Raw genomic sequence first — 14,300 nt, forward strand, 5'->3', positions numbered from 1 at the left:
GTTAGTTGAAGCTGCTTCATTGTCCTTTCCTCAGTTCCAGAAGGGAAGAGAAGTGGGAGTGATGTCACCTTGCACTCCTCATTGCGCTTAGTTGTTCTGAGTCTCTTCGTCCTGCACCCCTAGATTTTTATGACTGGGAGAGTAAATCCACTCCAGAAAGTAAAGTTTGGGGAATCTCAATGCTAAGCATTTCTAAGAGTTTTTCATGCGACTTGCCTCTAGCAAGTACAACTTTATTACATTCTCCCTTACTCCTAGAAGGGCATAATTGCACAATACCTTAGAATAAGGTGGTTTCTCTCCGTGGCAGGATACCAAGTAACCTATTTTGTAGCTTTAGTTCTTCCTAAAGGGCCTATTGAACATCCAGCAAGTTATGTAGCCTCTCTGTATTTTGATTCTTTGAATTTAACAGCGGGAAGACTGTTAAATCTACAGATTTTAGATCTTTCAGGACTTTCTCCTGTGACATTCTTTGCAGGGCTATTGGAAATGAAGTTTTGCATGTACGTTACGCTATAGTTTTATAGATTATTCTGTAAAATAAATGTACTACATAAATGATAGTTCTACTTCAGACTGCGTTAGGTGTAAGCCAATAAAGTGGTTAATTTCCACAGTTATTTGATACGTGATGAAGCTTGGGTGAGAATGTTCCCCTCCTAAAGGATAACTTTGCACATTTGTCACCTTGAGAATGAAGTATTTGGAAAATAACTGATTTCTAAAGTTGATAATCACTTTGTCTGAGAAAATGGGCTGTCAAACAGTAGATCATAGAATCATGATTTTAGAACCAGAAGAGAAATTAAGGATTCCCTAGTTCCTCATTTTACAGATGGAAAGCATTCAGGACCAGAGAAGGTGAGTGACTCCTGCAAAGTCTACGTCTGTACAGCTCAGGTGCTAGGGTTCAAAATGCTATGTTGTTTTTCTTATGTAGTTTAATCTGGCAGTTCTTTCCCGGAAAGGAAGTAAGGTAATCAGGGCTCTGGGATCAAAGCAATGAGGCTTGTCTTTTGGGGGTGAAAGTAGTGGTGATTTAATATAGTTTGGCATCCAGACTTGGGAAATTCAAATACTTTCCAGTATTTGGGGATCAGGAACTAGATTCCATTTTGTAAGATCCAACCCTGTACTGTTGGCACTTCTTCTTGATTGACGACGGTGGAATGAGCTGCAGCCAGGGTTTCTACAAATTGTCAAGGAGCGTTTCTTCAAGCATTGCTGAAATAACGTGAAATTGACCATCAAATACCAATGCAAGACAGTCGTTTTCAATACAGAGTTGGCTGAATAGAAGAGCCCTGGTTGGGCTGGAGCCAGTGGAAATCTGTAAGCAATCGGGGTGGTGTGCTGTTTCGGATGCTATAGGCATGTTGAAAGATTCTTACATTTCTTTCATCTTTAGCATCTGAAGTTTCCCTTTGTCCACCACCGATGTGTGAGACTTTCTGAAAGCTTTGGCTTTAGCAGCAGAAACGTTCATGGAGGTGCATTGTCTGGTTGTATGCAACCATTTATTGGCGTAGCCTTATATGGAAGGAAACCACGCACCAGGGTTTTGACCTGTCTCAACTGTCCTGAAAACCCAAGCCTGAGCTGGACTCTTAACTCTGATGGAGACTAACTCGCTTGACCTCATTTGATTGGGAAATCTTCTGAATTACTCAATAATGTGAAGATAATCAATTACTACAGTGAGGAATTTGTGGAATGCAGTGGGCTATCTAAGGGGTTCATAGATTTTATTGTACTTTGAGGTACCATAATGGAATGGTAATTGGGTGCCCGTTTGTCTTATGGAAAGAGAGATCTTGGTTCAGATTTTTGCCATGCCCTTGATTAGTTATTAAGTTAGACAAATTACATAAATTCTTTGTATTTACTTACCATGTGACCTAAGTTAACTTCTCATCTATAAAATTAGGATAATAGTATTTACCAATAGGAATGTTGCAAGGTTAAATGAGATAATTTACAAAAGACCTAATATAGGGTCTAATACATAGTAATTACTCAATATGATAACTATTGTTGTTAGGCTTGTTGAAAGTAATATTTAATAAATCAATAGTATGTATTTCTAAGGAATTCCGTACAGAGATTGTTACTTTGTCTGCGATGACCCTGACACCTAGGAGATTATGATTCCCAGAAATTAAAAGGAAGAATTACATTTAAAAATCTACTTGTCCTCAAGAAGTTATTTTTGGCACACGCTTGTGTTTTAAGCTTAAAGTCTGGGGCTTTACTGAGATAACATTCCAAGCTTCAGCTTTGTCAAGCAAAGGGTTTGTTCTGAGTTTTGATATAAGCCTAAAATTCTATAAATGGAGCAGTCTTCTGAGAAAGAAAATTAATTTTCTTTGAGCCAAATTGAAATAAGAATTATATTAGAAAAAAATCTTACTTACTCTTAGGAACTATAATAGTAGAGAAGAATTAGATTATAACTTATCCAAACCCTTGAAATGACTTGAAATACCACTGAAAGGAGCCAACTGCAGTGTGAGCAGGCAGATGTCATGATATTTTGGATGTCAGGGTGGTAAGATGCAAGGGGTGGTGATGGTGGTGACCGGACAGGTTCCTGGGCTTTATTCCGTGGCACTGAGCTATACGTTCTCTCTCCTTGCAGGTACTTTATTTTAATAAAACTCTCCATTATGATAGTAGAAAATTGCTTTTCGTCCTGAGTACGAGAACATAGGGCTTCTGAAAGATGCTCATTTCACTTTACCTCATTGGAGCTGAGAGAATGGGCCTTAGGTTGTGGGAGGAATGTGCCAGTTGGCAGGGACGAGGTTTGTACAAAGGGGAAGAAGCCCGGGGAACTCTCAGTGAAGGTCTTCCCTCCTGCATTTCCCGGTGTCTTGGTGAACCGGTTCTGGCGGGGCCAGGCCAAAAAATAAGAGAGAGAAGAGTAAGGCTGGTTTTAACAGGTGTACAACATGTTTGGGGTATGTGTGTATCAAGCTACCCTATGATTAATTCATTCTTAGATGTTGATTCTTAGAAATCCTCAAGATTATGATCTTGTTTATTAAACATGTTCAGTGTGTTATTTCTTAGAAAAATCTTTTTATTATTGACCTTTCCTTCTGTGCCTCTGTTTTATAGATGAGGAAACTAGTCACCTATTATCTCGCTCCAGTCCACATAACTGAGAAGCACTGAGATTTGAACCTAGATATGTTCGGATGTGATCTAAACCAGAAGTTACTAAATATTTTTTATTTCAGGACTCCTTTACTCTCTTAAATTATTTTGAACCCTGATACGCTTTTGTTTATGTGAGTTTTTTTCTCTTAATGTTTACCATATTGGAAATTTAAACTGATAAATGTTAACTTTGCTTATTCAATAAAATTTAGTATTTATTTTAAAGTAAATAATATAAATCTATAAATACAAAATAATAAACATAGCACAGACAACATATTTTGTGAAAAGTAACTATTTGCCCAAGCAAGAAGGAAAAATTAGTGACAAGAGTGGCATTGATTTACATTTTTACAAATCTTTTTAATGTTTGGTTAATAGGAGGCAGCTGGTTTCTGATTTCTTTGCATTTGACTTGTAATATGTTGTATTTGTATGTGAAAATGTATATGGAGAAGACTCGGCCTTATACCCATACATCACGTGTAAAATGTAGTTTTTTAAATAACCTTTTCAGATTATTATGTCTCTTCTTTGATAGTACACCATCCTTCAAGGAGTGGTAATTTCTTAGAGTTACTTGCAATGTCGAATCTGAAACACTACCAAAGAGCTTTTGTCCTTTGCTAAACTAAATTCACAGTGCTGTTTTGGAAATTGAATAGGTCTTTCTACCCAGGCATAATTTTGGGTAATATCATGAATTGGTCATTTGTAAAATATTGTTTCACTGAGTTATTCTGATCTTTTGAAAATCGAGACATTTTATTCTACAATATAATAACAGTTGCATTCATTAATAATTACCAGTCTCATCTGAATATACTTTTAAGTATTGGGAAGTTGTCAAGCTTGTGGTGGTCAATACAAGCGTTCCAAAATTTTCATTTTTTTTGGTTGAAACCTCAAATTTCATCATGGACAACAAATACTGTAGGTTGTTTTCCTCGAAATGACAGGCTCACTTTATTCACTTTTGAGAAAATGTCTGCCAAACACCCAAACAGAATAACCACAGTTGTCAGTCACTTTACATTTCACGTAAAAACAACAACTAGTTCAGTCTGTGACTCAAACAACTGCACAGGTGCTTTGCCTGGAGACAGTTGTGGTACTAGGGTAGGCAGTGGAAGTGCTTTATGTGGCCTTTCCATTTTGTCACATAGAAAATTTTAAAAGGTATAAATTCAAGGCATAAGCATTAATAGAAATCCGTAATTTTCATTGCTTCATTTAAGGACAGTTTCAAGTGAAGCTGGCTTTTTGTTTGCCTTGCCAGTGCTTGGGGTGAGAACAAAAGTTAAGAGGTGTAGTTTTTGCAGCTGCAGTTTTATGCTCTATTCCTTTTGAACCATCAGTGCGGGTGCCAGCACTGGGAAGAGCCACTATTATCTTAATAATTAATGAAAATCGTTGTAACTTCACAACCCCCTCAGAGGGTCTCAGGGCCCCCTAGTGCTGTGTGGGCTGCCCTGAGAACCATCTTACAACGCTGTCTTGCATAGATTTGGTTGCTGATGCTGACTCTGGGGAATGCTTACCTTCTTTCTCTTGCTTCTCAAGATTTTTTTCTTTTTCTCATGATTTTCCAGCAACTGCAGTTTCCACCCTGCATTAGGAGCACCTTTCTAAGGAGACTGGCAAAGGGAATTCACCCCTTGTCCCTTTATCTTGTGATCTTGGGTCCGCTTTGCTTGATCTTAGAAATTTGAGCCAGGAAGGTCCCTTGAGACTTCATTTTCTAGATCAGAACAATGAGATTCTAAAATTGGCGGGTGGGGGGGGGGGTGTAGGAGGCCGAGGGAAACCAGCAGCTCTGAATCAGCTTTGACCTGTCTACAATAAAACAGTGACTGTTGCATCTGCACTTAGATCCCTTCCTTGAACAAGATTTTTTTTTTCCAGAGCTATTTCTCATTATCATGGTTTCTTCCAGCTCCTGAGCAGCTGATTTGGAATTTGCCTAATTCAAATTTACAACATATGGTATTTACACTGAATCTGTGGGGTACTCAGTAAGTGATGCATGCTGTTGGAGTCAGAAATAATTCTAGTTTCCAAAACCTATAATCATCCCATTTGAAACGGTGTGCATATTGGCAATATGTAAAAAAGTGTGTGCAGAATGCACGGAAGTGAAAAAGGAGGAACCCTAAGTTTATGGTATGTCATTGCAGGATCACCTGCATAGATCTGCATAATGGGACATCCATTTATTTAATGCCTTTAGATTAAAGATACCGCTTTGAAAGTTGCCCATTTTTTCATCTTTACCCATTTTCTTTCTGTATTGTTTTCCTTTCCCCAGAAGTGGACTCTCACCTCTGTTCTCTCCCACACACAATATCCCAAGCGTGGCGGGGACAGGGATTGAGAGGACAGGGGGGAAAGGTGAAGACTTCTTTTTCCCCCTGTAAATCCGTAGCCTTTTTGCTGCAATGACTTTGCAACCTGGTTATCATTTGACAGGGGGGATAAGGTAGTCGGCCATGGTGGATTTTTATCTTATTCTTTCCTAAATCACCTCGGGGTGTCTGGGCCAGATCAAAGACCCAGGGAACATCTCAAGGCTTAGAAAAAGAGGGTCAGCTGTGTGACATCAAACCTCTCAGAGGCAGGGCATGTTACACTCTAGCCGACTTGCTAGGAACTGTGCACCTTGCTCCTGCCCTTCACTTTGAAAGTTGGTTTTAAGGCACTTAGGCTCAAAGTCAGCAAGTGAGGGTGGAGGAACCTCTGAGGGTGTTGAATTGAAGAAAGAGAAGCTAATAATAGTCTTTATCCCTCAATCAAAATATATGCACATTAGCATTTCGAGTCAAGAGAATTGTGGCTCTGATTGTACTTGGCTCTTTCCTTCCCTCCCTCCCTTCCTCCCCCCCTTTTTTTTTTTTTTTTTAATTTTCTAATCTGTGAGTCATTTGCCTCCTATCTATTTTGTGCTAAACTTCCTCAGTTGGAGGTCCAGGAGGTGTCCCGGACCATCTCTACTCTTTAGAGGCCATGTGTCTGGGAAGTCAACCAGAAGGCATTATAATGGTGGTGGTTCTTAACTCCTACCCTGGAGTGTTTTTATGAGCCACTGGGATAGAAAACATAGACCTGGGGCGCCTGGGTGGCACAGCGGTTAAGCAGCTGCCTTCGGCTCAGGGCGTGATCCCGGCGTTATGGGATCGAGCCCCACATCAGGCTCTTCTGCTATGAGCCTGCTTCTTCCTCTCCCACTCCCCCTGCTTGTGTTCCCTCTCTCGCTGGCTGTCTCTATCTCTGTCGAATAAATAAATAAAATCTTAAAAAAAAAAAAAAAAAAAGAAAACATAGACCTGAGACTGCTCTGAAGAATCTGGAGCGGAGGGTGACTTTGCATTCTAAAATGAATACCACCGCACCCAGCCCCGGGGATTCCTGCGGCACACCTGCCACTGAGGGCCAGTTTCAGGGGTGCAGCCAGAGCCCATAGGCTAGACCCGCGGAGAAGCCTTAGAGGAGCTGTAAGAAGCTTGAGTTCCAAGAGCAGCTAGTCAATGGATTTCCATAGTGAGTGCCAGCCTTTCTTTAGTCTCCTTCCAGTTATAAAAAGAAAAATTGATTTTTTTTTTTTTTTTTTTTTACTATTTCTAGGCTTCTAATTATTAGCACTTAAAAATGTCCAATGCCTCCTGAGATCTAGTTGTATAGGGAGAATAATTCAATCAACCGAAAGTACCCGAGACAGACGGCCGGGAGCTGGTGTATGTGGTGGTTTGGAAGGGAAGCTTCAACAGCACCAGCTCTTGCGAGGCCCGAGGGGTGGTTCTTTGACTTGCCGCTCTAGGTCTCTCTTAAATTAAAGGTTATTTGCTTCCATGTGGCTGTGTTGGGTGTCTACATTTTGTGAAAGCCTGCCTGAGGCACTTCGGGGAAAATAAGCGATAAGTGATAAACCGATAAACCGTCTGCTTTGTTTGCTGCCTGCTGGGATTACCTGCAGGGCTGGGTTTGCATCCTGGAGACATGGAACTATGAGAAAGAACGGAAAGAATGGGCTTGAGGATAAAATAAACAAAGAAACAAAAAAGTAAAAATAAAAAGGAAAAAGAGCCCCCAAACAGAATTTTTAAAACAGGCATCCTGAGTCCACCAGACTTTTTTTTCTTCCTTTAAGACATAGATTTTAAGGGTTGCTCAGCCTTAAAGCTGACAATGCGATGGTCCGGCCCTTGTTCTAGTAACTTACAAGACTGGCTTCCACAGTAGCTATTGTGTGCACAGCTGGTGGGCCTTTTTTTTTGCTTGGTGCTTATGGAGGAAGGCAACCAGTGTCGGAATGCATTTGGCCGATGTACCTCAAGTTCCATTTCTGTGGTTGTAGCAGACCTTCTGACTTATTATCTGTTGAAGTTTCAAAACTAGAGAAGGTTTAATCAGGTATCATACATTCTTTGAAGAGGAATGCCCTGGAGGCAATCTGTAATGGGGGTAACAGGGGTTTATCTTCAATACCTGTAGGTTTGGTTTGGCCAGTCTGCTTCATCTTTAGGATTATTATGAAGTGCAAATGGAAACGAGTAAAAATTCTCAGTGAACTGCATTCAAACCCACCATTCAAAGGCAAGGTGATACTATTTAAAATGACTTAACAAAAAGAAAAAAAAAAAAGAAAACATGGTATGTCATGTCTTGGCTTTGCCAATGGTATGTGGTGCCTGCAAGTTTTTAAGAGGTTTTAACATTCATGGAAAAAATTAAGCAAATCATTATCCCTATTGAATTTCCAGGAGCCCCTAAACACTGGTTTCTCATTGGCTAGTTGAGTGTTTTCTATGGCTTGTGTTCCAAGAAGGAGTTGAATGTGGATTTGGAATCACGCCTGGATTTCAGTGCGTATGTCGTCACGTCCCAGGCCTGCCGCGTTCCCTGTGCAGTCTTGGCTCCTTTAACGGGCTGTGGGTCAGTTGTGGTGGAAAATGTACATTTAGCAAGTTCCTTTTTTAGAACACTTCTTACAGGTTATCTTAAGTCCCCTAAGTAGTAAAATAAATGCAAGGGAGGTGCATGGATACCTTTTGCCCCCTCTTCTTGCACATTGAAATGCTGTGGTTGTTGGTAGTGGGGTTTGTTTGTTTGTTTGTTTTTACATTTTAGAGTGTGTGGGGGTGGGGGAGCAGAGGGAGAGAGAGTCTTGGAGCAGACTCTGAGCTGAGCTGACACTGGCTCCATGCCAGGACCCTGAGATCCTGACCTGAACCCAAACCAAGAGTCAGATGCTTAACCGACCCCACCACCCAGGTGCCCCCCAAATGCTGTGGTTTTTTTTAGTTGCCCTCTGGAAAAGTTCCTACTAGGTGTGGTGGAATCTAGGCCTTCCTCTGTTACTCCCTTTCGGTGAATGTTTCTCGCAGAACAGTAACAGTGTTCACTGGGCTCTCATGGCAAAGCATGTGATGAACCTCTGTAATAATTGTCTTTATTTTTTAACAGATGGGTCAGAGAGTTTCTGAATGAAGAAAACAGAGGTCTTGATGTTCTAGTGGAATATCTATCATTTGCGCAGTACGCGGTAACGTAAGTAAAACTTGGCTCGTTGGCTTTTGAATTTCATGTGGTCACAGAATTTGGAAGTGAGTGGCAAAATTATATATATACCTCACCGAGGGGAGAAACCAAAAGCAGATGTAGTAAGGTTTAAGGAGGCTTGTTTCTACTCAAGTAACTAAAAGCAAATTATATCATCATTATTGGAAATGCTTTTAAGGCAGAAATAAAACAGGGGAGTAAAAATCACCCTTAGAGTAGAGTCCTTATTTTAAAAAGTGCTTTCTTTAGTGCTCAGGTTACAGATGTCCATATGGTAGAGTACCCTGGCAGTCATTGAAAGAGGTGTATGGTATATTGTTAAGTGAGTAAAGCAAGACCCAGAAAAGTAACTTTCTTTTTGTTAAAAAAAATTATGTATATCTATGTGTATATTTGTATGTGCTCGCAAATGCAGAGAAAATGATTGCAGATATACCAAATCTAGTGGGATTGGAAGGAGTAAACAGGAGGCTTTCCTTTTCTACTTTATATGTATTCGTGTTGCTTTGACTTCCCCTTCATAAAGGGGGAAAATTGCAGCAGAGCAGGAAAGAAAATCAATTTACTTAACCTTGTTTTTTGTTAATTCATAAAATTTTCCCATTTGCTAGGCTTCTGGAAGGATTTACAGCAGAAAAGAAAAGTGTACATTTGGATGAGACATTCTCTTCACCTTTCCTTCTTTAGTCAAAGAGTATTGCGGTATCCACAGATTCTCTCCTTGCTCTCTCTGACACACACACACACACACACACACACACACACACACACACACAGATTGAGGAAGTAATACTGTATTTTTAATTTGACCGGAGGACATTTGGGCCCAGGTGGTGCTTTTTCCCACCTCAATGCTACTTTTAAAAGCAGTAACTTGTTTTTTATATTGCATCACTCCAAAGAAGTTCTAAGACTTAACCAGATGTTATAATCCTTAGCACTTCCTTGAGAATTCATGAGGAGGAAGCTGTAATTACTCCTCGCTAGTGGGTGTAGGAATTACAGTATAAACTGAAACTGGCTTGATCAGTTTCAGGTTTGATATCTCCTGTATATGATATGGAATAGAGTAAGAAACACCAATTGACAAGTTCTTATCTTTCTAAGAAATTGTCCTCTGAAATACAATCCTAGTTTTTATAGTGTGTTCTTCCAAAGGTTGTTTCTTATCTATGTCCATTGTGTCAAAAACTGCTAACCTTTCTTACACTTCATATTATATGACAAAACAATATTACCCTGCTGAATCATTTAAAATCTGGAGAAAGAGTTATGGAATTAAGGAAGAGCTAAGAGACTTAGTTGTAGTGGAAAAGGATGGCATGCTGTGTATTAAATGTTCGCTGTGATTAACCTTTTACCTACATCATAGTAGAGCTTATGCACCCAGTTTTCCTAGATGTACCCTCACATAAGACTAATGGGAAAAGGAGGTGCTACCATGAGGGATTTCTAGGTGCGGTGTAAGATCAAACCCAGCAGAAGATAGGAATCCAGAGCTTTGGTTTCCTTCTTCTTCTTTTTTTTTTTTTTTGACATTAGCTTTACATTCTCTGCTTACTCGTTTTGGTTTTGTGTTGCTTTATTTAGATAAATTATATGGAGAGACATAATTTATGTTCTTTCTTAAAACTAATGGGCTGAAAAATTTCATACTGTCCCTTGGCTTGTGACCATTGCCTAGCCCAGGTAATGTGAACCAGCAGGCTCGTGCTTTGTTCCTAAAACAGGACACTTCACCAAGGTGTGTGTTTCCTTCTTCTGCTCTGTGAGGTGGGCGAGCTGAGAGGAGCATAAGCCCATGGGACAGCCTGACAACATGAGGGCTTCAGGGTGACTTGGCGAGAGTGTCGATGACATGGGTGATCTTGGGTGTCGCCTAGGCTTACCTTCTCCAGTATCAGTTGTAGGTTTCTATTTTTAGCATTTAAGGATGTGATTACTCAGTCCCACCTCTTTTCTGTTCAGGTCTGTGTCCTTCATCCAAAGGCGTGACAAAATTGTCAGATCCATTCACTGACCATCCGTCAGGGGCTACCGCCTGGATTGGTATTTAATAGAGGGACAGCATTGCCTAGTTTACAGATGATGGTTCTAACAAAGTATTTTATTTTGGCAATGGTACCCTTATAAAAAGTCATCCTTGTTATTGCCAGTATGTATTGTTACTGTCTCTTCTGCAATAGCTGCCCAAATCTTCCGTCTGATATTAATTAGAGCTGCCTTCTGTTTATTCTCTGTCTGAGCAGGTGTTGCTGGGTGGAAATAGAGGTAGAAACAATTGATAAAATAATTTTTTTTGAGAAGGCAGAGCTCCTCTCTTTGGGAGGGGAAAATGCATAGAAAACAAAGGCCTGGCTGTTTAAAAATTTTGTTCCTAAAATTATACAAGAATGAGCAACTTAACTTGCCATTTATTCTAACATGGTCAACATGAGTAATAACCTCAAAAAATGTGAGAGAAACACCAGTCCTGCTTTAAAGAGCACCACATTGAGAAGAGATTCCAAAATCAAAGCAAATCCATAACTTTGCAAGTAATGTATCACATATGGTTGGAAAAGTACACTTGCCAACACACTAGGAGAAAATGCTCAGTGAAAATTGATGGGTAGGAATAAATTAGTATAAGCCTACACATTGACTTGTTAAAGCAAAATGAAGACAGCTGTAAGATCCTTCCTTCCCCTTCCACCATGGCAGTGTTAGCCATTGGTAAGTTAGTAAGCCTTGTAGTAAAATACAAATAATAACATTACTATTTATTTTTTCCTATTGTTTGACTCTTCTTTTGCCTTGCCTGGTGTTTGTCATTTTGGATTTTCAAAGTGAACTCTGAGTCTGTGGAAATTCTTTCGCGTTCCCTTTTCGGTTTCCTTTGTTTGCGAGGACTACCCGTCGTCGGGTGCGGATGCGTCATAGGAAGGAGCAAGTTACGCACATTCGTGTATTTGCGTGACCGTGCACTTTTAAGTCTTCAGTGGCATTTCTCTTTTGTTTTAGTTTTGATTTTGAAAGCGTGGAAAGCACCGTGGAGAGCTCGGTGGACAAATCAAAGCCCTGGAGTAGGTCCATCGAGGATCTGCACAGAGGGAGCAACCTGCCCTCCCCCGTGGGCAACAGTGTGTCCCGCTCAGGAAGACATTCTGCGCTGCGGTGAGTTCCGTGAACCAGGAGGGAGGCGCGTGCGGTAGGCGGCGCTGGGACCGCAGAGCGCCGCGCTTGCGTTGCCGCTCCTGGGCTACGCGCTGCTGTTCTGTCCACACGGCACTTGCGTCTCCAACGGTGCCAATGAGAGTTTCTTCAGGACTTCATGGGATCATCACTTGGGCAATACTCTACAGCGTTAAGTAGTTTTCGGGAAACACCACACTTCATTCGGCGCAGGAAGAGAGTTCTGCTGCGGAATGATAGAACGCAGCGGACTCGAGAGACACGTTTTCAAAACCGGGGAGATGGCGACTTCGTGATTTAGGCTCTGTTTTCTGGGTAGAGGCAGCACCTCTTGAGATTTGAGGATCTCAGGAATTCCTTATGGACTCTTCATACTCCCCTCCCTTCTTCCAGTGTAGCTCAGGTGTGTGTTCTGTGGGACGTGTTCTTAGAGGTGCAAAATGCCGTAGTGATCATTTTTATTGATTAAATGCTTTTAGGCAGTGTTTCTTTGGTTAGGTGTGCTCAGTTGTCAACCTTTTGTTTCCTCCTAAGGATTCCTTCTCTAGTCTTTTGTGGCTGAAATACCACCATGCTAAGGAAGGTTGGGTGCTGACCATCTGTATGACTAATGGGTGTAATATCACTGAGATTGTTTATTCGCTTATACCTATAATCATTCACTGAAAAATATTTTTGAGCTTCTGTTAATTTAGCAGGCACTGTAGTTAGAGGCAAGGTGTATGGATGGGTAAATCAGAACTCCTGCCTGTCAAGATAGAGATGACATCCAGAGCAGGTTCATAAATAGTCGAATAAAAATTTTATTAATTAGCCCCCCTTCCCCACTGTTGCTTATTCTTTGTAGCTTGAAAAATTTATGTCACTTACTTTAGGCTTGATTTGGCAAGTGACTGTTGTTCCTGTCAGTGTTGAAGATCCCCGTGGGTATGGGTCATTCCTAGTAGGGTCTCTGTGTCAGATTGTAAATCAGTGAAAATGTGGCTTGCAGACTTTTCATATTATTAGTCTTTTAATTACCTCTTGTCCCTTTGACTTGGGTTTTGGTCATAGAAAGTTAATATCTCAATAATGAAGTTCAGTTTTGCTGAAGGGTTTGACATCTGAATACGATGCTTCCAATCAGCCATTCAGATTTTCCATGTTTGGATATGCCAAAAATATTAATGGGTGTTGAATGGTTTAATAATAATAATGAAGAGCAGTCCTTTGGTCCGTCTCGTGGTATTTGCAACAGGCCAAGAGCTATATAACTAGCTAGCCTGTGTCAACTTTACATGCGGACAAGGCTGATTTGGAAGTTGAAGAAAGGCCAGTCGTGCATGAAGAATTCCCTTAATGACCTTTGTATGTGAGTGGAAAGTCTTACAGTAGTATAGATATAATTATATGTAAGACATTTAATTGACAAAGCACATTTTAATTTGCTTTTTTAATCATTTCTTACCTGGAATGTATCACCTATTGGCCAGCTACCACCTCAGTAAGGATTCATTTTTCTGATTATTAATTTGTTAGGCCTAATTTTGAGTTACTGTTCATTGAGAGCACATTGTTTGTGGAAGAGTGGAGGAGTCAGTAAAATATGGGACTGTCTTTGATTCGAGGAGAACTGTCGTCCTGTGCTCTAGAAGTCATGGTACAGGGACATCCGTGTCCAGCCTGACTTGCTTGACAGTTGGCTCAAGGTAGATCTCGCTAGAATTCATTTTAAATTGGAAAAATAGACTCAAGGGGCGCCTGGGTGGCACAGCGGTTAAGCGTCTGCCTTCGGGGCGTGATCCAGCGTTGTGGGATCGAGCCCCACATCAGGCTCCTCTGCTATGAGCCTGCTTCTTCCTCTCCCACTTCCCCTGCTTGTGTTCCCTCTCTCACTGGCTGTCTCTACCTCTGTCAAATAAATAAATAAAATCTTAAAAAAAAAGAAAAAGAAAAATAGACTCAAAGTGTAGAGATAAACCTGATGGAAATGCTATTCTGAGAAACTCAGAAAGTATATGACCTTTCTGGTTGGCAGATGTGTTAGAAGATGACCAACTAAGAAACCAACATCACATTCTTCGCTCTTGTGTTTGAACAGTTTCAGGCTGAGGAACGGAACATTGGGATTTTCTTTGACTCTTCGTTCATGGTTCTAGTAACCCAAGAAAATCAATGTGGCAGTAACTTTCATGCCCCTATTGACTTGAAGCTTAGTCTTTTGTTTTTGTTTTTAAACGATGTATATCAGTGATAGTCCAGCTCGTGTGATTCATGGATTTGTGCCTGGATTCTAATTCTGTATTTGGTCATTTGATAGCATCTGTGACTTAAAAAAACAAAAGCAAAACAAAAAAACCACCCCAGCAATCAGAAGTACAGGCATATGGTACATGTTGCTTTTCATATACCCAAAGATTGTTTAC

At 40.5% G+C, this 14,300-nt stretch overlaps 1 protein-coding gene across 8 annotated transcripts in view; it reads left to right on the forward strand.

Annotated features, from left to right (window-relative positions):
* The window catches only part of FMNL2 (formin like 2), a 428,341-nt gene that overhangs the window by 332,690 nt on the left and 81,351 nt on the right, over positions 1-14,300 (forward strand). For 7 of the 8 annotated variants that reach the window (XM_057317774.1, XM_026492780.4, XM_026492781.4 and 4 more), the window contains 2 exons: positions 8,626-8,709; positions 11,725-11,877. In XM_057317774.1, coding sequence (XP_057173757.1) covers positions 8,626-8,709; positions 11,725-11,877 — 237 coding nt within the window. The remainder of the gene's footprint in view (positions 1-8,625; positions 8,710-11,724; positions 11,878-14,300) is intronic. The other variant, XM_057317778.1, reaches the window with a different exon arrangement.

Source organism: Ursus arctos, unplaced genomic scaffold (assembly GCF_023065955.2).
Source record: "Ursus arctos isolate Adak ecotype North America unplaced genomic scaffold, UrsArc2.0 scaffold_1, whole genome shotgun sequence".
NCBI lineage: Eukaryota > Metazoa > Chordata > Mammalia > Carnivora > Ursidae > Ursus > Ursus arctos.